This window comes from Cebus imitator, unplaced genomic scaffold (assembly GCF_001604975.1).
Source record: "Cebus imitator isolate Cc_AM_T3 unplaced genomic scaffold, Cebus_imitator-1.0 Scaffold77, whole genome shotgun sequence".
Classification (NCBI taxonomy): domain Eukaryota; kingdom Metazoa; phylum Chordata; class Mammalia; order Primates; family Cebidae; genus Cebus; species Cebus imitator.
Window position 1 is genome coordinate 7,478,893 of NW_016107392.1, and position 24,896 is coordinate 7,503,788.

Consider the following 24,896-nt stretch of genomic DNA (forward strand, 5'->3'; position numbering starts at 1 on the left):
TTGTATCCAGGATAATGTTACTGGTAGTTTTCATAGCAGTAGTTTCTGTTAGCATCTTTGTTTGAAACTTCAGTTGAACATGGATGAGCTGAAGACAACGTAAAACAAGAACGGTTTTCTCAGAAGGAATACTACAACTTGGACATCTGTTTAAACTGTGAAGCCATTGGGAGAGAATATTTACTATAGCCTTCTTTTTGTGGTTTACTTATAAATGGTAAGTTGCTTTTAATGGGACTTAAGGCAATCTACATAGAAAAAAATAGAGAAATTACAAAAGAAAAGTGATGTGGTAGCATTGGTAAATGCAGCATTTCACATCATTGGATCGGTTTTGATCATGGTATTAAAAAACTGCACATGGATTAAGTAAATGAAGTCAAAACATACAGTGAGTGAAAAGGTTCTTTCTTTTCCAAAAATTCTTCAGTCTTTCTGATCAGGAAGAAATGCTTAATTTGGTGCTGTTAGGTCTGTAACTAGGTCCTAATATTTAGATTTGTACCTTTTAAGATAGACAGTCAAAATAGTTCTCAGGGATAGAGCATTTGCCATTAGCCAGCTAGAACTGAATAACTTTTTTCCATTGTGAAAATTTTTAAATTTTACTTTCTATTTATGGCAAATGATACTAGTTTTTCTTAAAGTTGTCTTTAAAAAACTTAGTAAAGTTTAAACACGAGGCCATTTAAAACATTGCATCAAGCAAATAGCATACTTGGTATGCAACAAAAGCAAAAATTGTAAAGGAGGTATGGGAATGACAAAAATTGTGAAGGAGGTATGGGAATGACAAAAATTAAGGGAATATTGTCTTAGCTTCATATTAGCCTGAAAAATAGTAAGGCACCTTGTTTCTGTCATTTGCAACACTCTTGCTTCAAATGGACTTGGATTTCTTAATTTCACGCTTTTATCCTGTTGTGTATTCACCTGGAAAAGCTTCACAATTTCCATTTGGTTAAATCTTACTTATCTTTCAAAACCCCACCTCTTCTGGCATGAAATAACTCCCTGTTGCTGACTGAGGGGATTTAAGAACTACCACTCCAACCTTACATTAATTCCTTAATATTTGTTGTGTGTATAAAGCATGGACATTTTCATATACTGTTCTTAAATTTCTAGTTACCTTTACCTACAAATATCCAGCATATAAACTCACTGAAATAGAACAGTATGTCTCATTGCACTCTGAATCATCCTTGCGTCCTCTGACGCCTATTATAATATATGCAATATAGGAGGTGCTCAGTAAGTATTTGCTGTGTGACTCTCCAACTCACTGTTAAGAAAGGCTTTTAGTTGTTCAGCCCATAAAAAGGGATCATTTTTTCATTAAGCATATCACTGTACTCCATACCATGTCAGAACAGCTGGAGTCCTCCCCTCCCCGCTCTACCTTCCAGGAACTTTATGACGTAACGGGGAGAGGAATATGTGATGGACAACTTCTAGGTGTGCTAAGGACTAGGGGACCAGGGTTGAGGGAAGTAACTCACTTGGCCTGAGAGAGTCAGGGAAGGAAGCCTCAGGAAAGAGGAGCTATTTGAAGTTGGCCTTGAAGCACATACAGAAGATTGCCTGGTGAAGGTGATGGTAAGGATGGCTAGGAGGTGGTGGAGTGAGAAGGTTCATTCCAGGCAGAGAGAAGTCAAAGTACAGTGGTACAGGGTCATGGAAGGGTCAGGGCGGTTTTTACTTAAGTATCATAAACTTTTATTTATATGTAACTGAGAAATGGCGGCTGTATAGATTCCATTACTGCTCTACAGTTATAGTGATAAATTCACATTTATGGTTTAGATTTTTGACTGGCAAAAATGAGAGCTGGGTCTATTTTTTAAAAAAACTGTTCTCTCTTCTCTCTTTAGATACTTTCTGTTGAATAGGGAAAGGGTTTGATAGCACTTTTAAAATTTTAATCATCTATTTTGTTTGTTTTCTTTTCTCTTTGAGCACTGGATCAAAAGCAGATCATTTCACTATGGCTGAGGTCAGTTTCATTTCTTTACTTCTGCAGAACGAGATAACATGCTGTGGTTTTAGTTTTGTTTCTCAGACGGAAAATATATTCTCTTTCTCCTCCTGAGTGTACATGCACACTTTAAAATTCACCATATTTTATTGAGAAGTTGGGAATAAATTATACAACATCATAGTCTTAACCAATCCAAACAACTTAAAGATCAAATGCATAATTAACAGCCACTGTTAAAATCAATATTGACAGGACATAAAACAGTCCTGGGATAGATTCACCAGTGGAGGTTCTCCCTTCTCCTGAGTAATTGATTTTACAAACAACAGCAAATAATAAAAGCTAATAGGTACCTGGCATCTGGGAGAAGCAGCATTTTGAGAAAGTTGTTGGGTTTTTTTCTTTTTCTTTTTTTTTTTTTTTTTGAGATGGAGTCTTGTTCTGTCTCAGTGGTACAATCTGGGCTCACTGCAACCTCCGTCTCCCGGGTCCAAGCGATTCCCCTGCCTCAGCCTCCAAGGTAACTGGGATCACAGGTACCTGCCACCATGCCTGACTAATTTTTGTATTTTTAGTAGAGATGGGGTTTCACCATGTTGGCCAGGATGGTCTCCATCTCCTGACCTCGTAACCCATCTGCCTCAGCCTCCCAAAGTGCTAGGATTACAGGCATGAGCCACTGCTTCCGGCCAGAAAGCTGTTTCTAATGCTCTCTGGTTCAAGCTGCATTTTGAAGCAGTATCAGTGTAAGAGATGAAGTGCCAGGAATGGGAAAACAGCACAACCCATAAGGTCTATCTCATTATCAACATCTCTACCTCAGGGGACACTGTTGTAATCTTTAATGCAGTCACATTTTAAAACTGTACAATGTCGAATTTGGAGAAATGTACAAGGCCAGTGATGGGACAGTTTGCTCCAGTTCATTTTGATCCTCCACTCAGAGCTATGCTGACAAGTCAGAAAGCAGAGGTCTCTCTTGGCACTTTTTAGCACGTGGCTGGCCTCTTTGATTGGAGGCTAAGGAGACTGATACTTTTATTTCCATTAGGAATATTTGGATCAACTCTGTAGTCAGGGCTGGGTATCATGATTATTGAACAGGTATGTGGGATATGAGGATAAGAAAAGTCTTATTGTGTCAGGCGTATGCATTTCTACTGCCATGGCCAGTGTGGGCAATAGTGATGATTAAAGAGTAAATATCTCTGTCATCATCCAGAGGTTCCATGTAAGGAGATGATATTTGGGCTCTAAACCTATAATGGATCTGGGATAGCTGTGTAATCCTCCAGTCACCCTGTATTTTCCCGATGGAGAAACCCCACAGATGTACTATCATCTTTGCATCTCTGGTAACATCATGTTGCCTGAGGGTAGCAAGGGCAGGCTCTGGGAAGAAATACAGCTCAGCTTTAAAAAAAACTGCATGGCTGGGCATGGTCACTCATTCCTGCAATCCTAGCACTTTGGGAGGCAGAAGTGGGTAGATTGCTTTTGCCCAGGAATTCCAGACCAGCCTGGGCCACATGGTGAGACACCGTCTCTACAAAAAATACAAAAAGTAGCTGGGCATGGTGGTGTGTGCCTACAGTCCTACCTACTCGGGAGGCTGAGGTGCAAGGATCCCTTGAGCCCAGGAGGTTGAGGCTGCAGAGAGCTGTGATTGATTCCACCACTGCACTCCAGCTTGAGTGACAGAGATGAATCCCCATCACAAAGTAAATAAATAAATAAACTTCATTATACTTGGGATAAAAACTGATGGTGAGAAAAAAATATTTGCAAGAAATCTGGAATATATTGAAACTCAGGAGAGAGAGGCCACGGGATCATTCTTCTCTGTAGGCTGATGCTGCCCCCTCCTCAGTGCTCTTTTTCTGCCCCGATGTGGTTGTGTTTCGCTGTGATCCACCATACCACTGGCTGCCAGAGAAGCTGTAGCAGTATTTAGCAATGTTTTAGAGCAAGAGGAGAGCGGCTAAAATGCATAACTCTAATGTCTCAAAGATTAAAGAACTCTTGGAGGCTGTGGTTTTCAAGGATCATGATGAAATGAGTACCTGCAATGGTGATTACAGTAGAGGGAATCGGATGTTCTCTAGCATGAACCTTCCTGAAGACAGGTTGGCCTAGCAAAAGGACAGGCAGAAAAATCAGCAGAATGGATTGCATTGATTTGGTATCAGAGATTTGTGGAATTAGTAAGCTAAACATCACACTCAGATGCACACATCACAAGCAATGTTAGTTTGGGGATTAAGTGGTCATAGGTCACCCCTAGGTAGGTCACAGAAGGGAGCTCTGGTGGAGGTTACTGATGGAGGTCGGTCACTGCTCAGAGATGGGGAAGTATTTCATGAGTCAAACCAGGCTATGTTAGCAAACCACAAGCCCCATGGTAGTGGGTACAGCCAGATTCTTACAGGTGTCTTAAATGGTGTATCAAGGTCCTTCAAGATACCGCTTCCAGAAGCATCATGGAGCAGGTGTTGTGGTTGTGAAGCCTGTTCGTGCCAACGATATAGCCTTGAATAGGCCATTTCTCCAGTTTCTCCCCATGTAAAATGATGATAATAGTACCTGCTCTGTCTATGTTACAGGTTTGTTTGAGGATCAAGTAACACAACATCTGGGGATATGCTTAGTACATTTATTTTCTGAGCAGTGTGAAGGGGAGAGTGTTATGTGCACCTGCAGGTTTTGCAAACGTAGGTCATCATCACAGCAACTGTTTGGATAACCTAGGGTTAACATAGGCCTAGGGTTGTTATTGAACTCCTGGTTCAGCAGACTTCCAGATTCACTTGCTTTTTGCCTCCACCAACAGCTACCCGTAACTGACTTGGGCATCATGAGATTCGGGATTCAGTGCCACCTCTGCCATATGCTTGTCAGCTAAACTTGGGCAAGGTCTTTCTCCTCTCTGACTCTCAGGCTTCTCAATTCTGAAGCGAAGCTGGATTTGAAGGGGCTTTGTTCCTCCAGCCTGCATACTGAGGTGATGAAAACATTTTAAACTGTCAGAATTTTCACAGTTTGGCTTCCTTAAAAAGTCTCGTGTCTTATTAAGTGTATTATGTGATGAGCACAGTATGATTGGAGGAGTAATATTAAATAGTTATACTGACTGATATAAATTTTAATTAATTAGAGAACTCTATAATTGCATGTCTTAGAAGTTCTGGGGATCTAACATACATTATACCCTCCATATTGAGCCAGAATACTTAATTTATTAAACTATTCATGTTTATATGGTCTAGTTTCCCCCTTCTGGGGTACTTCTCATTTTTTGTTTAACTGGAATGTATAATGATGGAACTTATTAGATAGATCTGGGTTTTAAGTAGAAAAGGGGTTCAGTGTATAATTTCAAGATGCAGGTAGAAATAAAGACGCTAGAGGGGAGGAAACAGAACAGTGCTGGGGTGGGGGAGGTCCTCATTAATTTCTTTAAACCTTCAGTTCCTCCCCTATACATGAGAACGATAATGTCTTACACCATAAGGTTGGTGATAAAGTGATATAATGAAAAAGAAATCTTTACAAACTCTAATGAGCTATAATATTTGGAGTGTTATCTTGTCATACGACTGGAAGGTCAAAGGGGAATGAGATCATAGGCCCAAACAAGGGTCTTTCATTGAGGCAAGGTCTGGAAAAAATAGGTAAAGTCTGCAGATTCCAAAAGCACGTGCAACACTTAATGTCCACCATGAATCAGATCTCTGAAATACTGGTATTAGGCTGTGGATCAGATGACTTTTTCAATTTCCATATATCCTGCTTCAAATTGAGATTTTTCACATTCAGCTGTACAAGTCCATGTAAAAGCTGCAGGCAAAGTCCCAGGGCTAGATTAATTCTTCTTACTGCCTCTGCATCTCAAAGCCTGGACTTCAAAGCCTCCAACTGACTTCAAAGAAAAGTTCTTTAGGGCTTAAAGCTGCTTTTCGCTGTAGACCTAAGTTTTAGAACTGTCCTCAGGGGCATCAGTAGAGAGTGGATCCTAGGCATTCTGGTTTGATTTAGGAGAAGAAGGGTCATGTAAAGCGAGAGAGTTTCTAGGAAAGTAGGAATGGACAGGCCAGTGCAGAAATTCCCAGAGTTCTGGGACAGTCTCTTGTTCTGACTGCATTACTTTTAAGTCTTGGGAAGAGGTGATAGCAATAGAAAAACTGCCATTTCAGATTAAAGTTTCAGCCATAGAAAGAACTTAACTACATGAAATGATAGACACCTCTGGAGGAGGTGATTCTGTCATCTTAGATGCCAGATATGGCCAACACAGGAAATGTTGGACATTACCAGAATTTGATGTGAGGAAGTTCTAAGAAAACTAGGAACCCATTAACCAAGATACTAACAGAGTATGGCTCAAATGACATAGAAGGGCCTTAAAACAAAATCCTGACATATTCAATAATAGAGAAAACAGATATCTGAACACATCAGTGATTTTTAACAGAGCATCCTAGTAGCCACAGATTTTTAGTTAAGGTCTTTTTTTTTTTTTTTTTTTTTTTTTTTAATAAAGTTTTTTTTTTTTTTTTTTTTTTTTTTTTGAAACAGAGTCTTGCTCTATCATCCAGGCTGGAGGGCAGTGGTACGATTTCAGTTCACTGCACCCTCCGCCTCCCAGGTTCAAGTGATTCTCCTGCCTCAGCCTCCTGAGTAGCTGGGATTGTAGGCACGCACCACCAAACTGGCTAATTTTTTGTATTTTTAGTAGAGACAGGGTTTCACCATGTTGGTCATGCTGGTCTCCAACTCCTGACCTTGCGATCCACCTGCCTTGGCCTTCCAAAGTGCTGGAATTACAGGCATGAGCCAGTGCACCTGGCTTAGTTAAGGTCTCTTTATCAGGCTTTATAGGATGGAAGGTGCTGTTGGATAGAATACTATTTCTATAATGGTTGACTTTAAAACATTATTACTTCATTCATAAAGACTGGCTTGCCAAATTTCTACATTTTCAAATCTCCCAGGGATAACTAGTTTATCCGTGGGTGACAGAGTATTTACAAGGGGTCTTCAAGCAGTTAAAATGATGGAATGAGAAAAAAGAGACAAAAGTGTTAAAAAAATAAGTATAAATTCCTGCAGTTGATTTAAGAAATAACCTTTAGTGGTGCAGAATTGGGGCGATCTGACCTGAAAGAGCTTCAGATGAATCAGATTTAAGAAGTCCAATACAAAGACTTGTCCTGTTTAACATTTTTATCCCTTTCAACTTCTGTGTCTCCGAAAGTCTATGAATCATTTTGTCAGTAAATGCCATGTCTAGAGAGAAGCAGTGGAGAGCAAAAGCCCATGTGAAATTGCCCACATGCAACTGCACATATTTAGAAAATTCTACTTTGGACAGAATCACATTGGAACTGCTTGTTCATGAGTTTACACTAACAGTGGATTAAGCTGATCCCAATTCCCGACATGGTATTTTCACTATTAGAAATTTGAAGACTATTTCCTTCTAAATATTTTTGTTCAGATCTCTGATTGATATCTCACAATATATTGGAAGATGTCACATAGTGATATAGGATGTAGGCCATTTAAGACATCTTCAGCCTACAGCTTCAGACAAATCAGCCCTGCTGTTTAAATATTTATCTCTCTCTCTAAATGTGCACAGATGACTCTGAAAGGGTGAGAAGATACTTAGAGACAAAAGAGAAGGCTGTAAGGAAATATCTTTGTTTTGTACACAAGAATATAGCTTTAGAGTTGTGTTAAATAATGCAGTGAACACAGGCTGAGTACCATTCTAAATTTAAGTGTTTTAAACTTTTTTATTGACATTTTGAGTTTTTATAGAGTATTTTGTAATATACTTAAAGTGGCAGATATAGTGCTTGTCACCATTTTATTAATACTAAAACCTAAGTCCCTAGAGAGATGCTCAGATTGGTGTGATAGGATGAGGGGAAGGCTGTGCTCAACATAGTATTATATTATGTCTTATAAATTATGTATTTGTATACTTTATGAATTTTTTTGTGTAAAAATTATGTATTTTTATGTATTTTCTCAACATGTCATTTATGTATTATTAGGATCCTGAGCTTGAACCATGGATCTATCTTAGAATGTCAGCCCCTGTGCTTCCCTGAGGCTAGCACTTATGTCTTATTTATTCTAGTGCTCTTTGGAGCCTCTATCAGGGCACTGTACATTATTTGGCACTATGTGAACATTCGTAAATTGACCAGTGTCAAAATATGAACAATTACAATTTCTCCGTATGAGCTGCTTATAAACATAACACACACATGTTATTAATTTGTAAAACGTAAAATCAGCAAGAGCACACCATGTGCCACAGTTAAATATTAATGTAGGTTACATAAGATGTGTGTTTGGATTGATTGTTAAGGGTATTTGGGGGAAAATAAGGAACATTTAAAAAATAGTCTTACCATACAGGTATTTTCCTTCATTAAAAGCAAATAAAAGTGAGAAATTTTTTTTAATGCAAGAACATCTGGTAAGAACAGACAGTAAAAATAAAATTAGATAGCATTAGGCTCATAAAATTCATACCTGTTATTGTGAAGCCACCTAAAAAAGAAAAAAAAAAGTGTTATAATTTCACTTACACTCTATATGACAAACACCAGTGACATCAGACTGTCCGACAACCCACCCAAGGTATTTGCCAAATTATAATTAAGAATAGGAAAACACTCATGACTGAATCACTAATCATTCTTTCAAGATTATGGAATTTAATGCCCAATTTAATTCTTTTGCATACCTAAGAAATCACTGATTTTTTTTTTTTTTTTTTTTTTTTTGAGACAGAGTTTCGCTCGTTACCCAGGCTGGAGTGCAATGGCGCAATCTCGGCTCACCGCAACCTCCGCCTCCTGGGTTCAGGCAATTCTCCTGCCTCAGCCTCCTGAGTAGCTGGGATTACAGGCACGCGCCACCATGCCCAGCTAATTTTTTGTAGTTTTAGTAGAGACGGGGTTTCACCGTGTTGACCAGGATGGTCTCGATCTCTTGACCTCGTGATCCACCCGCCTCGGCCTCCCAAAGTGAAGGTTGCACTAAATTAAAAATGCAATATAAACTATTTGACCTTGACAAAATGAGGTCAATGGCCCTGAACAACAATCTTGCTAGCAAATCAAGAGAAATAAAAGTCAGAGAGCTACTATATCACCTGACAGAAATGGAAAATCATCTAGAAAAATGGAAAGGAAATGCAAGAAATGAAATGCTTACCAAGCTCATTCAATAACAGGGCTGTGAAGGAAACAGACAAAGACAAACACAGAATAAGAGACCAGATGAATAATGAAAGTAAGAGGAATATCAGCAGAAAGAAATCCAGGCAGATCTGATTTAGAGTGGTAGGGAGCCACTGCTAAAAATATATACACCCCAAAGAAATACACCATTGGGAATAAACAATCCCAACTGAAATTTCTGAAAATGTGTGTGATTGAACACATACATATATATACACACACATATATGTGTGTGTGTGTGTGTGTGTGTGTATATTTCACCTTATATGTAATTTCTTTACATTAAGACATTTCTATTCTCTATATCTAGTATATAAATCTAGTCTACCAAATACAGTAGAAACACTGTATGAAATTCATTTATAACTTGATATAAGTGAGCTTCCCCATTAAATATTGCCTGGGATTGGGTCAATCCAATGTAATGGAAGTCTTAAATCACCCAGGATCTCAGACATTACTTCTTTTATTCAATAAGTACAGGTGAAACATCCTGGGAAATTCCATTTAGCATTCCCTGCCTGGAGGGGGAGTTTAGACCAAGGTAAAGCACTGTCTTGGAATGTATCTGGATGACATTTTGTCCACCAAGAATTGCTTATGTTTTAAAATCCTTAAAGCCTAATAGTTCCAAGAATTAACACCTGTTTGTGTCCTTATCTGTGTCTTCTGCACATTATTAGATAACCACAGTTCTTCTAGTGGACATATAATCCCATGAAACTGACAGGGCATTGGGGCGGGGGCGGGGGGGGATATAATTTATACAGTTTGTCTTTCAGGTTATGTGCTTTAAACCCAGAATGCACTGTAGCACTTTATTTTAGTAAAAGGAACCTCACTAAATATATCAAAGTATTTCCTGAGTTGAAGATGGGAATGTTGCAATTACTTTTTGGACCCAGTTTTCTCTCTCATGATCATGGCATTAGAGGATACTTCTAAAGAAAGTCAGTAATTTGTTTATAATGACAAGAATCCACCTGGAGAGTGCAAAACTGGATAGTGTTATTAAGGAATTTTAATTTGCTGTTACGTGAGGACATTTTTTACAAAAATGACAATTGAAAGAGCAGAATCCAAGATGCTCCTCCTTGAGATAAAAGAGAGTTCTTTGGAGAAATACATTTAGAAAAGTGTGTTTTCCTGCATATTAATGAGGCATTTTGGATACCATCTTTGTAAGGAATCTGCACAATTTTCTGGTCTCCTTTTCCTCTGTCCATGGAGCATATTAAATAGGCTGCATTAAAACGGATCTTGAGTGCTCCTTTTCCCATCACTCCGAAGGCTCCCGTTGCCATCTTGAACTTGATTAACACAGGGGCATATGTGTTCTTCTCCCTGATGAACTCTGAGGCTAATGAATTCTCAAAAACATGGGATAAATTTTCCTATATGTCTAAATAGCAGTAAGTCCTGTATGTTTTATTTTTCCCTCTACATGTAAAAGTATAAATTTCTTACAAAGTGGCCCATCTCATCATATCGTAATGCTCTCACCAATTGTTTGTATGCAATTAATAAGAGCTATTACTATGTGGTCTGCTCATTTACATAACAAATAAATCAACAGAATGTCTTTTAAAATGGCCATGATTAGAGGATAATTATATGAAGCCCTATTAACAATGCAGAATGAAAAATCCTCTGTAAAGCTGATAGAAGATTGCTATCTTCCTTATGAAATATAGGCCATATATTAATAAAATAGGTATCTAAGGAAGAAAAATTAGTTTGTTCAAATAGTTTCTAAAAATGTAAGTACAATCAGCAACGTCTAGTTATAAAAGACACTTATTTTTTATTTTTACTATATATGTTAATAATTGATTAATTCAATAAGGAGCAAGAGATTTTGGATCATAAGGCTAGGTAGGCCTTCACCAAGGGTTAACATCTTACTGAAGGGGCCTATTCTTCTGACCAAAGAAAATTGATATGAGATATGACTATGGTTTCATATATGAGGTGCCTTTTAAATGTCATATTTGATGATACAAAAATATGCAAAAATGAGCACTAGAATATTGATAACACTACTCTTTAAGGATCTTTGTTCTTATTAAAATTTTTTAAACAGTGTTCTCTAAAGAAGCCTAATTACTGAATTCCGAAGTTTCCTGTTAGTTGCCATTAGGGTCACTTACTAATACTAACAGGTATTAAGCAGTTTCTTTTTTCCAGCTTTATTGAGGTATGATTGACAAGGTATTAAGCAGTCTTTATCACTAAAATTTTAGGGGAGATTTAATAATTGAAGTGACATTTTAGAATAAACCGTGAGTAGTGGAAAACTAAACACATTATTTTATGTAATTTCTGAATTACAGAAATCTCTTCCAGTGTTATTAAATCTGGTTGCAATCAAGGTTAGTTGGCCTTTCCTGAAGAGAGTGGGCATTGCCCGTTGCACTTGTGAATTAGGGAAGGGAAATGAAACTGCTAAAGATTCAAAGGCAATGAAGTATAGTACTTGGAAGCCGAGGAAGAGGAGAGAGTTAAGTGTGAGAGTAGGGAGACACGGAGAGAGAAGAGCACAATTTCTCGCCGGTATGTCTTTGTTTACTCTCACACCTTTCATTCCTCTTCTTATCCATTTTGGTTCCTCAAGCACAAGGGAGAAACTGCACTCTTTCTCATATTCCTCACGGTCAAATATTCTAATGGTAATGATCTTCCTGTGGGAACACAAGACAAAGGCAAAACAGATGGTTGGAGTCACACGCTCATGCTCTTGGTGTCCACCAAGCTGAATGTTACTGTGATGTTATGGAGGGAGAACCGGCAGCACATGGACCTCCTGAAGTATGTAAAAGGGCATCCTGGTACTCTCGGCTGGCACCCATTAAGTTTTCTTTGCTCATTTTAGTACCCCAAATTAGGAAGGTAAATCAGAAAGTTGCCTTCCTTTTTGGCATTGCATAGCGTCTGCAGCAACTTTCCCGGAAATGGACGCTTGATTGACTGCCCTGAAAATTAATCTCTCAGATGTTAATGTGCAGAGCAACCAACACTGGCTGATGTAGCCGCGGGCCCGCCCACCGTGGCTCAGCATGAGATCTGTGCCCTGTTACATAGGTGGAGGGATGTGTGCACTGAAAGTCACGTTCTGAAGAGTGCAGGCATCCAGGGGTGGCACAGGCCAGCAGAAGCTGTTGGGCTCAGCCCTGGAGCAGCTCCCCCACCTTTCTTCTCACTCATCTCCACCAGGCGGGGCTCTCCAATCTCAAGGAAGAAGGTCTTGTTTTTCTCATACTCCTCATCATCAATTACCTTGACTGATATTGTTTTGCTGAAACAGAGAATAGAAATTGACGAACAAGGGGAAGAGGAAAGAGAAGAGAAGGAACATAGAGAAGAGGAAAGCAAGGTTAACCAGTTGCACTTTCAGACTGACAGTAATCGAGAAACTTCTGTACTGTGAGTTTTTTCTTCAAGAATGGGTATCAGATAGGTGTGAAAGATCGGAGAGGTCACCCAGTGCACAGCTCCCCTGCCCAGGGCCACAGAATTATTTTAGGTAAAACACAGCGTTAAGTACTAATAGGTCTGTCATCATCATAAGAAGGAAAAGCGGAAAAACACAGATCATAATTATAAGAAACGAAAAATTATTAATTTAGTAAATGCCTCAACCATTGATTGTCTAAGCTGTGCCCTGGAGTTCACTCCTTTAGAACAAGTAAAAAAAACCCATCAAAATATTAATAAAGGTTATCTCTCAGCAATAGGCTTACAGGTCATTTTTTTCCTTCATTGTGCTTTATTATAGTTCCAAACACAATATTTTATCATAAATTGTTATTAAAATAAATGAATAAAAACATCACAAAGAAAATATAGTCAAATTATCTCACCCCACCCAATGTCTTAGGATCAAATTCTCATTCAGGTTAGTCAGTTTCTCCAGCTAGACCACAGCAGGAAGTCGTTCATGTTTTGTTTGTCTTTCTAAAGATGGAAGCTGTGGCCTCACAACAGTGGTTTTGAAAGTGGGGTGGCAGCAGGTGGGAGTCATGATGATGTAGTTATTTTTTTTTCTCCCAAAGTTGAGTTTTAACTTTCTACGAAACACGGCATTTACACTACTTTCAAACATCGCCAATACACCGAGGTGTTTTGATGAGAATTCTTCCTGTAATCCAACCTTTAGCAGTTCTTGCCCTATGGTCCTATGGCTATGAGTGACTGACGGACCGGTAGGACAAATGCAAATATTTTGCAAATCCCAACTTTCCCTAAGCATTCTTGATGACCATGAAAATAAACCAATCTAATGTTACCTTTTAATTAATAAGGACTTAAACACTTCATATACTACAACTTATTAGAAGGCTCTTAAACACTGATTTGTCTTGAACAATGTTTCCAATAACATTGGCGAAGAACAATTTGATCAATGTTTTTGAAACAATGAGTGTTTGTAGACACAGAGTTTTAACAGCATGGACATTCTTTAATTTTGGTGGAGATTTTTAGGCCTTCTGAAAGGAATTTGGTTTATAATCTTGTTTCATTGTATTTATCCAAGCCATCAAGTTTCATTAGATCTATGCATGCCAAAGAATATCAGTCTTCTTTCCTAATATGAAGGAGTCATAGGTAGAAGATACTTTTAATTCTCTGAATTTCCCAGCCCCTAATGCCATATGTGTAAGTCTTGCTTTTTGGCTCAGCATTGTAGAACTGAGACCAAATGATTGGTTCTGGTCCCCTGAAACCCAGTAACATACTCTCTGTTTCTCAGCTAAAGAACATCCCTGAATGATACTCACATTCCAATTTCTCACTCCTGAGAAGCTGCAGGTCATGAGACTGCCTTTTCTATCTCAGCTCTGTCCTCAAATACTGAAATATGAACCCTGGATGAACAGCTATAAGTGACTAAAGCCACAATCATTTTTTAAAGAGTAGTTAGATATTTATAAAACTACCAACAGCATGATAATGTCCAGTTACATGTATACTGTGAACAGCTCCTTCCTTTTAGAACTATTGTTTAGAATCCATTTAGTATAAAAAATAGCCTGTGGTGACTGCACTAGAGTATTTCATTGTTGCCTAATATCCAAAAAATATAAAATATTAGAGAAAGAACAAGAGGATGGAAGTAAGGAGCGATGATTATTTGTTCATTAGAACTGAATTTGATGTTGTAAATTAGATCAAATTTACCCTACACAAAACTGCCAAATGTCTCTCCTCTTTGTCAACAAAACTTATGAATTTTGGTTATTCATTTCCATCTCACAGTCTTGCAATCGTAAACGTTAGTTGTACATTTCTACAAAAACAGCATGGTGAGACCAAGGGTAGGAAAGTGCTGCTGGACAATGAAAGGGCCATGCTACTGTACTCCAGACTTGATGGTCCGATGTCCATTATCAAGATGCTTCATTGTATGGTACATCAAACTGAAACCCCTCACTGTGAGTCAAGTTGCAATATTCACGTTAACATTACTTAAAAACATCTGACGTTACATTGCTCCGTTTTGTATTTGCAAGCCACTCTGCATCTCATCACTTATTTTATTAGATTATAGAAATAAAGCACAGTGGGGTTAGTAGAAGTGGCCTTGCTAATAGGGCAAATGTGTATAAAAGGTACCCATTTCATGTTCACAATGCAACTTATTCACAAATAAATAAATCACTGAACAACATACAGTTTCTAATCCTTGGTGAATATCATAAGTATTTAAATCCTCTAGTGGATTTTTTTTTTTTTTTTTGAGACAGAATTTCACTCTTGTGGCCCAGGCCAGAGTGCAATGGTGCGATCTCAGCCTACTGCAACCTCCGCCTCCCAGGTTAAAGCAGTTTTCCTGCCTCAGCCTCCCAAGTAGCTGGGATTACAGGTGCCCGCCACCACGCCCAGCTAATTTTGGCATTTTTAGTAGAGATAGGGTTTCACTATGTTGGCCAGACTGGTCTGGGACTCCTGACCTCAGGCGATCTGCCAGTCTTGGCCTCCCAAAGTGCTGGGATTACAAGTGTAAGCCACCGCACCTGACCTATTTTCTATACTTTGAATAGCTGATGAGTATGAGAAATCTAGTTATACAGCTCCACACAATTTGTTTGCATATAAAATAAGCATTTATGATTTATCACTAGTATATCTCTATTCATCGGATCACAATTCTTAGGAAATTTTGAAGTACTTGGTAACTATGATACTGGAAAATCAAAGATGAAAAAAAAGGAAAAAGTACTTTTGTAGGTCCCTGGCAAAGACATCTAAAACAAATGGAATTTGCATAATGGCATATCATTTCAAAATCGTTAGTAATAGAACCAATAATGCCCCTGACAGGAGGAGCCACTATATTATATATTGATTTGATTCCTCCTGCACAGTAAAGCTATTAATATGAAAGTTGATTATTAAAGGACATTTCAGTGGATCTAAAGTGGCAGGATGAAGTCAGTCCTTATGAATTGGCCCTTTAAATCAACCGAAGCAAAATTCACAAGGCTTTGGTAATGTTCACCTTTCACTTCAGAACAGAACAATTTCTCCCCTTAGCAAAGGTAGCAAAGGTGGAGCAAGCCAATGTAATTTTTAAAGGAACACATCCTTGGGATGTCTCCTTCTCACTTTCCAGAGTCTAGTGCATGAAAGATAGTACCCCCACTTCTTCCTTCACAGGGGATAGTATGTGAGATGGGTTGGTTTGCTGAAGATCCAGTTATTCTGGCTTGATAATCAGCAGAAGCATGCTTCTGTTCCTCACAGTTCTGCAGTAGAAAGAATCTCAAGGACTGATGGGACGTTGAATGCCCTCCAGTCGGCCCCACAGCGACACCAATCCCGTGTTCACGGGACTTTTGCATTGTCACTAGGATTCCAGTGCCCTGAGAACACACATCCGTTCTTGCTATTCTGTTTTGTTTACTAATGGGAAACATAGCTGTTGCCACTTCTTTAAATTGACAGGTTAGCAAAAACAAGACTGGAACTGCTGGGAAGACATAGGCCTTCATCCAAATACAATTCTTGCGGTATTATTGCACTGATAAGGAACAAACAGAAAAACTGGTATTGTGTAACTTTCAACTATTGCAAAGACAGGAAAAGTCACTTCTTTTTTTTTACAGCTTTTCAATTTGAGCAGTATACGATAAAAATTGTAGTTTCTGGAAACTAGCAAAGCACTTACAAATCTTACGATAGCATTAAAATATTTCTCAATATGGCCAAAATTTTTATGGAAGTATATTTTGGTTCCATTTCTAAAAAAAGAAAAGAAAAAGTATTCAGTTAAGAAAGATCAATTTATTTAGTGGAAAAAGATGATTCCTTTTGAAGTTTGCAGTAGCTTTTATTTGATGATACCAAACCAACATCTATACTTTACTCCCCAGTCTCTCTTATCTCATATGTCTCAAAGGACCCGAACACCTTCAAACAGACTACCAAGGAGTTCTTATATCTGGTTTTGACTCAGGCAGACAGTCAGAAAAGAAAGAAAGATGTGTCTTTATTAATAAGGGTTGAAAAAGAAAGTCTCTTCAAAATATATTTTAGTCTCTCATTGTTAAGCCAAAGTGGTTCCACAGTCTCTTTTTCAACTTAAGCCTCAATTTGTCCCTCTGCAGCTTCCTTTCTCTAATGCGGCCCTTGATGTCAGGAGAAGATGAGAAAAGGATGAGCTGGAGGATTGAAGGGAAGAGACTGCTCTGTGTTAGATCCTCACACGGAAGACTTTAGTGAGGATTTCACATATTTAGATGCTTACAATTGCTTTTTGTCTTTTAAGATTTATCCTCTCCTTAGACATACTCAGAGGCCAGTGGAATGATAGGCACTTTGCATTTCTTAATTCATAGATCTTCATAAGAGCCCTAGAAGTAATTCCTACTACCTGTGATTGGCAGGAAAAACAAAGACTCTCAGAGAAGTTCGTCACTTCCAAGGTCACAAAGTGAGCCTCCTGTGACTGGCTTTAAGAACAGAAACCTTTCAATTACATGACTCAAAATCAACCACCAGGTCCCTTATTCAATCACCAGTGCAGTATTTTTATGGTCACTTTAAAGGATCTAGATCATTACTTAATATTGAGGTTTATTGTTTCAGCTTTACCTTAACAAAGGTTGACTGTAAGAACAATGATAGAATTTCAATGCTGTTTTGAAAAGGACTGCAGCACATGCTATATTCCATGATGGCTGCTTTAAAAGTTAAATCATGGAGGAGATAAAGGTTTAATTAAAAAGAGCCATGAGCATGCAATGGCTCAAAACTCTGAGAACTCTGAATTCAACCAGGAGTCCCAGCATCAGCCTTATCTAAAGTGGGTGGCTTGTTAGAATTACAGAATCAAGACTGGGCCTGGTGGCTCATACCTGTAATCCCAGCACTTTGGGAGGCCGAGGCGGGTGGATCACCTGAGGTTAGGAGTTCCAGATCAACCTGACCAACATGGTGAAACCCTGTCTCTACTAAAAATAAAGTAGCCGGGTGTGGTGGTACATGCTTGTAATCCCAGCTACTCGGGAGGCTGAGTCAGGAGAATTGCTTGAACCCAGGAGGCAGAGGTTGCGGTGAGCCAAGATTGCGCCATTGCATTCCAGCCTGGGCAACAAGAGCAAAACTCTGTCTCAAAAAAAAAAAGAATTGCAGAATCAGAGGCTCCATCTAGGCCCACAGAATCAGAATCTGCATTTTAACAAGATCCCCAGATGACTCTTATGCATGTTGATGTCTGAGAGGCACCAATCTAGAGTGGACCATGGGTTCTCGTTATTAAGTTGGATGATAAACCAAGAGGCTGGTAATAGTTGGGCTTGTGTTTTGGACCCGGCTGCATATTAGAATCACCTGTGGGATTTTGCAAACTATAAATGCCTAAACCCACTCCAGATCAGTTAAATCAAATTCTGCTTGTGGGACCCCAGCATGCACATAGATTTAAAAAGTTTTTGGCTAAGCGCAGTGGCTCATGCCTATAATCCCAGCACTTTGAGAAATTGAGGCAGGAGGACAGCTTGAGTCCTGGAGTTTTAGACCAGCCTGGGCAACAAAGTGAGATCCTGTTTCTATGAAAAGTCCAAAAAACAACACACACAACAAAACAACTGGGCGTTGTGTTACTTGCCTGCATCCCAGCTACATGGGAGGCTGAGGTGGGAGGACTGCTTGAGCCCAGGAAGTTGAAGCTGCAGTAAGATGTGATCATGCCAGTGCATTCCAGCCTGTGAGACAGAGTGAGACACTGTCTCAATCAATAAAAATTTTAAAAAATTAAAAGGTTTTTAGGTGATTCTAATATGCAGCCAGGGCTTCCTTAAAAATAATACATTAAATAATAAAAAGGATATATAGAATTTTGAGATAGTCATAGTCAAAACTAAATTTTAGATCTAATTAGCAAGGTAGGTAGAAACACGAGAAAATAATGATTTTGTCTTTTACTCCTGTTATTTTCTGGATTATAAAATGTAGTTAAAGTTGTTTTCCCTTCTCAGGAAATGATAGTCTCTGCAGGCAACCTTAATAGCATAGGTGAGAAAACACCTTTAGTATTCAGGCATCAGAGTTTACACTCACGCAGAGCAATTTCCTTCTCAACAAAGTGATGGGAGCTCTGGTGATATGTTTTTACACAACAGTGATTATATCTGGAGAGTAGACAAACTAAGCATTTCAACTCCCACAGAAGACAGTAATGCCTCATGTCCCTGCCACAGAGCCTCTGAACCATGCCAGTGAAAGACCACGTCAGGAACTGGAACTTTCCCACATGTAAGCCATCACACTCCCAGACTCCAGAAACACTTGCCCCAAGACTGCCCACACAGGAATCTGGCAACTTCTCTAACCAGAGTGAGTTTAAAATTTGATCCACAGTACACCTGATGTTGAAAGCTTCAGGATAAACTCTTCCTATGGCTTAAAAAGACAAACTAACAACAACAACAACAAGAAAGAAAAATAGGCAAAGGATCTGAATGGGTATTTCTCCACAGAACATGAACAAATGGCCGAAAAGTACATAAAAACATGCTCATCATTAGCTATCAGGGAAATGCAAATCACAGCAACCAGGAGATACCATGTCACACCCACTAGGATGACAACAATATAAAAGACAATAACAAGCGTTGGTGACAATATAGAGAAACTGAACCCGAGTACACTGCTAGTAGGCATGTAAAATAATGCAGCCACTTGGGAGAAACCCTCAAAAGTTTAAAAATAGAATTACCACGTGAACCGGCAATTCCATTACATGCCAAAGAGACTCAAAAGCATGTGTTCACACAAAACCTTGTACATGAATGTTTATAGCAGCATTGTTTATAATAGCCAAAAAGTGGAAACAACTTACATTCATCAAATGATAAGTGGATAAATAATATGTGGTGTACCCACGCAGGGGAATATTATTTAGCAATAAAAAGAAATGATGTTCCGCTACATGCTACAACATGGATGACCCTTGAAAATATCATTCTAAGTGAAAGAAGCCGGACACAAAAGACCACATGTTGTGTGATTCCATTGATATGAAAAGTCCAGAATAGGCAAATCCAGAGACAGAAAGCAGATTAGTGATTGCCTAGAGCTGAGGACTTGGAGATAAAAAGCCGGTCAGGGTGGAGGGAGTTGGCGACTGTTAATGGGTATGGGATCTCATTTTGGAATAAAGAAAATCTCTAAAATTGATTGTAGTGATTGTTGCATACTTCTGAGAACATACAAAAACCCAATGAGTTGTATGTTTTAAATGGTTGAATCTTATGGTATGTAAAGTACGTCTTAATAGAGCTAGTATTTAAAAAAATAATCTTTAGGCTAAATTCTAGTCTTTAGAAAAGGCTGTTTCCTTGGGTGAGAAAAGGTTTGTCAGACGGCTTGGAGTTTTCAGTAGGGAGTTTCAAATTTTGCTGATACAGCCAAATAGAAAACTGATCCTGCATGCCATGAGACAGTGAAACCATTGACATCAAAGCCAAGCACCACTGCTGTGTCTGTCTGTACTTCACTCCTTTCCTCAGGATTTTGCACAGAATGCTGGTTGCCCCCTCCAGGATCAAGGACTACTGATATTGTACTCTGAGACACTAAGCAGTTCTGGTGGCTGTTACCTCAGGCTGGCTTCCTTGGCTCCTTTCTTTTCCCCAAAATATGAGGTAGTATGAAAATGTCAGAAGCAGCATTTCTTTCATCGTGTTTATTGTAAAAGCAAAGGAAAGGACTATAATCATAGGGATGCCTGCTGCCCTTGCAAAGTCAATAGCTCTGTTCATATCACCTTGGGCATTCTCTAGTATATTTTTGTTGGCATTTATTTATTTCTACCTACAAAAGATCATAAGCCTGCCATGGGTTGTCTTTGTATCACGTAGTTTAAATTGCTGGTGCATTTTAAAGTCTTTTTTCTTTCAAAAATTAATGGGTGAGCTGCTGAGTGGTTTTGGGTTAGGGAAAGGAAGGAGCAGTTAGAGAAGATCTGTGTACATATTATCATTTTCTGTAAGTGACCCAAATCAACTTCTCCCTCTAGTAAACATCTCAAATGGAATAAGGACAGGTTGCTATTCATATAATTTCTACTAATATTTTTACATCATTTTTAGATTACTGGTGAGATATTTTGGGCAGCGTTTCATTTGGAGATTTCCTCAATATCCCATGCTAGGATAGTCATAGAAAAAGGACTAAATCATGAATTAAATCTATTGTTTCCTTTCTTGAAATGTTGAGGGAATTAATCCATAACTCACACTACCCAGGTTTGTAACTTGGCTCTCTCACTTTCTAGCTAAGGTATCTGGGTCACTTCTGGCATCTTTCTGAACATCGATGTTATAATCAATGCCAAGAATTGCACAATGTCAATATTTTAAACAATAAAAAATAAATTCACATCCATTTTGACATATTTCAACATGGTCCTCGATGCTTGATCAACTTTAATTTTCACTGAGCAGAGAAATTGTCTCAGCAGGTATGTGAAGGGAACAGACCCAAGATCCTTATTGCTTTACCCTCAAGACTGAACATCACAGTGTGAACATCACAGTGATTATGAGGTTCACAGTGTTGTGATGATCAAATAATGGGTATTATCATTTATCAACTATGGATAATGAAATTCACAGGTTGTTGCAAAGCTTAAATAATGCATGCAAAAATTATTTTGTAAAGAGCTAATGAAATGTTCAGTACTATTGTCATTATTAGTTGAAAAGGAGTGGCTCATTTTGCAGTTCTTACCTGCCTGTTTACCCAGTTACTAAAAGGGCAATTGGCAGATGGTAGAGTTGGGGGTCAGGAAATATTCAATGGAATAATAAGCAATACCCTCAAGTCCACTCTCATATATAGCTTTGGATCAAGTCCCATATAATGGGGCATCCAAGTCCAGAATCCTAAACTCAGGAACGCAAGGGAGCACAGCTCTGCCAGGTTCTCACTCATTACTAGCTGGATACACACAGGGATCTGAAGTCATGCTTTTCCTGGAGCTCCTGCTATGAAGCCTAGCCTGACAGTGATGGTGCTATTCTGTAATTTCAATAGACTCCAAGCACAAGAGTTGCTAAAGTAGCTAAACCAAAGTAATTCTCCAGGAGGCCTTGTCATCCATGCTCTGATACTCTTGTATTGTCAAATGGTTATTAAAATCATTGTTTCAAGCAGAGCAAGGGCAGGGACAGCTAAAATCCTACTATTCCCAGGGAGACCAGGTAGCTTTAGAGAGCTCTGGAGTTGGAGTTTTCTAACATAATCTTGACCACTATGGAAACTTAATGGCAACCATCACATTTTGTCAAATGTAAAATAGGAACACATTTAATTTTTTACTATTTATCTTTTTAGCAATCAATTGTCAGTGTTAGTCTCAAAAAAAAAGCAAAACCAAAACCTATGAGCTACTTTTCTATCCCTAGAAGACATTCATTCTGACTGACCACTTCAAAGAGATATTACAAGGATCCATAGTTATTGTTTCAATAAATAATAGGCCAGTTAGTCTAGTATCCCTGCAGTGTTCTATCCTATTATGGTAGGTTTCAGAGAAGACCAGGTAAGTTGACTAAGAGAAAATAACATGGGGGTATTAAAAATTGACCATAATTTTGTGATATATAAAATTTATACCTTACCATTGCCTCACTCCTCTGCAGTTGATAAACTTCAGTCTTAAGGAGGATAAAGCAATAAGGATCTTGGGTCTGTTACCTTCACATACCTGCTGAGACAATTTCTCTGCTCAGTGAAAAAGTTGATCAAGCATCGGGGACCATGTTGAAATATGTCAAAATGGATGTGAATTTATTTTTTATTGTTTAAAACTATTGACATTATGCAAATTCTGTGAGAGGGTCACCTTTAACAAAATGATGGCAGATTCTTGGCATCATAAAACTTACTCCTTAACTTATTCTTACAAGACTACATATTTGTCTATAATCTGAGATCTTAACGGTAGTCCTTGAATGCAGATTCTCTAAAAAATAATATTTGAACAATTTTTTCAAAGTTTAATGTTCAGAATGGTTTGTGGCAAAGAGCATCTGTTCTATAAATGAAACACATCAACATCTTTGTTTGGTTCAGTTTTAGAAACAACCATCTCCATTTGCCACTGCCTATTATAAAAAATTGATGCTGCTGGATTTCAAAGAAGATGCTGCTTTCCTAGTCTTTTCAAAAGCTCGCTTCATCCTGAACATTTTAAACATTCCTGGCTTGTCATCAGACTCCTTCCAGAGATTATATCTACCTTTGGTCTTTCTTCCTATGTTATGTTTCTTCTTTCAAAGTAAAGAGTTTCAAGGAAAACACTGGAAGGATTTCACTGCTGAAGCGTTATAGGACAGCAGCTAGAATATGCTGAAAGCATCTCTATCAGAAAGAGTCAGATTTAAGAAAATAATACCAGGAAATAAGCTGGGATTTCTTAAGTTTTAAAATTCATATTCTCTTTCTTTTCCTTCCTTCCCTCTTTGTGTCCCTGACCACAAAATACAGAGTGGCAAAGCAATCTCTCTCTGCATGTACTCTTGTAAAATATTCTTAAAGATGGATGCAAGATATTTTCTTGAACATGGCTAAAAGACACCAAAAATTAGTCAATTGATGCTGATTTTAAAATTTCACATTTCATGTCTAATATTTTATTGCTATTTCACATTAGATTATAAAATCACTTAATACTTTATATATAATCAATATAGTAAATATTCTATAAATATGTTTGGATTTTAGGTTTGCATTTCATGACGGAGGCCTACAGTATATAAAAACTAGTAAAAATAAAATACTTAAGGACTACTTATCAAGTGAGGTATAAGTTTGGAAAGACAGATAGGACTCAGTTTTGTTTATCCTGAAGGTACTTTGTAAGAAGCTCTCTAGAAAATCTATTAAATTACAGTCTGTAGGCAACTGTCATGCAGTGGTAAATATTTGTATAGCTACATAAATCAAAACATAGAAAAGGTACAGTAAAAATATGGAATTATAATCGTATGGGGTTAATACTATATACGTGGTCTGTCATTGACCAAAATATCATATGTGGCACATGACTGCATTCCAATGTTAATTTGTTTTTGCAAATGCCTAATTGTTAAGGCTAATTATGTAAATGTGACCATGGTCCAGAGTGGTTCCACAGTATTGGTGGGGTATAATGACCTAAAATACTCTACGGCTCAAACTCCTGGTCTGTAAAATGGTCATCATGACAGCATTTATTTCATCTGATTGCTTCAAGGATTCACTGCGGTAACACATACTACATGCTTAATACAGAGACTGGCACATATTAGGTTCTAAATATATATTACCTTTTTCTATTATAATCATGAAAAATATTGTGGCAAGTTAAGAGCTGGGAATTTTGGGATGAGACTGCATGTGACCTCATGCAAGGTGACTTTATGCCTTAGTTTCCCCATTAGTAAAAATGGAATGGAATGGATTATGTCATAGGGTTGCTGAGGGAATGAGAGGATTAAATGGGAAAACAGAATAGGACCTGGAACTTAGTAAATACTCAATAAGTGATAATTAACGTAATAATTATAGAGAACAAGGAGATAAGTGAATAGGACCTTAGGTATTAGTAAGCTAATTTACTGATATCAAGGGGTAGATTAGTAGAAATCAATACCAAAATTTTTTTAAATCAAATTTTTGGTGTATCCCTTTGGCTCTTGCTTTTCCTGATAATCTCAATAAAACTAAAGTTGCTTGTAAATAGACTTCTGTCCTTAATATGAAACATCATAAATTCCCAGAATGAACAACAGTCCATATTAGCCAGTTTGTATTCCATGGGTTTTTCCTCATTGAATACAAATAAATAATGTGGATTGCTTTAGGATACTGTGTGTTCTTTTAAAGCATTTTCCTGCATATTGTTGTTACTATTACAGATGGAGTCATGCTCTGTCACCCAGTCTGGAGTGCAGTGGCATGATCTCTGCTCACTGTAACTTCCGCATCCCAGGTTCAAGCGATTCTCCTCCCTTAGCCTCCTGAGCAGCTGGGACTACAGATGCATGCCACTGTGCCTCGCTATGTCTTGTATTTTTAGTAGAAATGGGGTTTCACCATGTTGGCCAAGCTGGTCTCTAACTCCTGACCTCAGGTAATCCCACCCACCTCAGCGTCTCAAAGTG

General features: G+C 38.2%; 1 protein-coding gene across 2 annotated transcripts in view; it reads right to left on the reverse strand.

The window, feature by feature from the left end:
* The window catches only part of LOC108307273 (sodium/calcium exchanger 1), a 63,728-nt gene extending 51,161 nt beyond the window's left edge, over positions 1-12,567 (reverse strand). Inside the window, exons 1-4 of one of the 2 annotated variants that reach the window (XM_017532608.2) lie at positions 12,432-12,567; positions 9,218-9,238; positions 8,531-8,548; positions 4,045-4,113 (exon numbers count right to left, since the gene is read on the reverse strand). In XM_017532608.2, coding sequence (XP_017388097.1) covers positions 4,045-4,113; positions 8,531-8,548; positions 9,218-9,238; positions 12,432-12,447 — 124 coding nt within the window. In that variant the 5' untranslated portion in view covers positions 12,448-12,567. Of the gene's footprint in view, positions 1-4,044; positions 4,114-8,406; positions 8,422-8,530; positions 8,549-9,217; positions 9,239-12,431 lie in introns of both variants that reach the window. The other variant, XM_017532600.2, reaches the window with a different exon arrangement.
* Between the last annotated feature and the right edge of the window lie 12,329 nt (positions 12,568-24,896).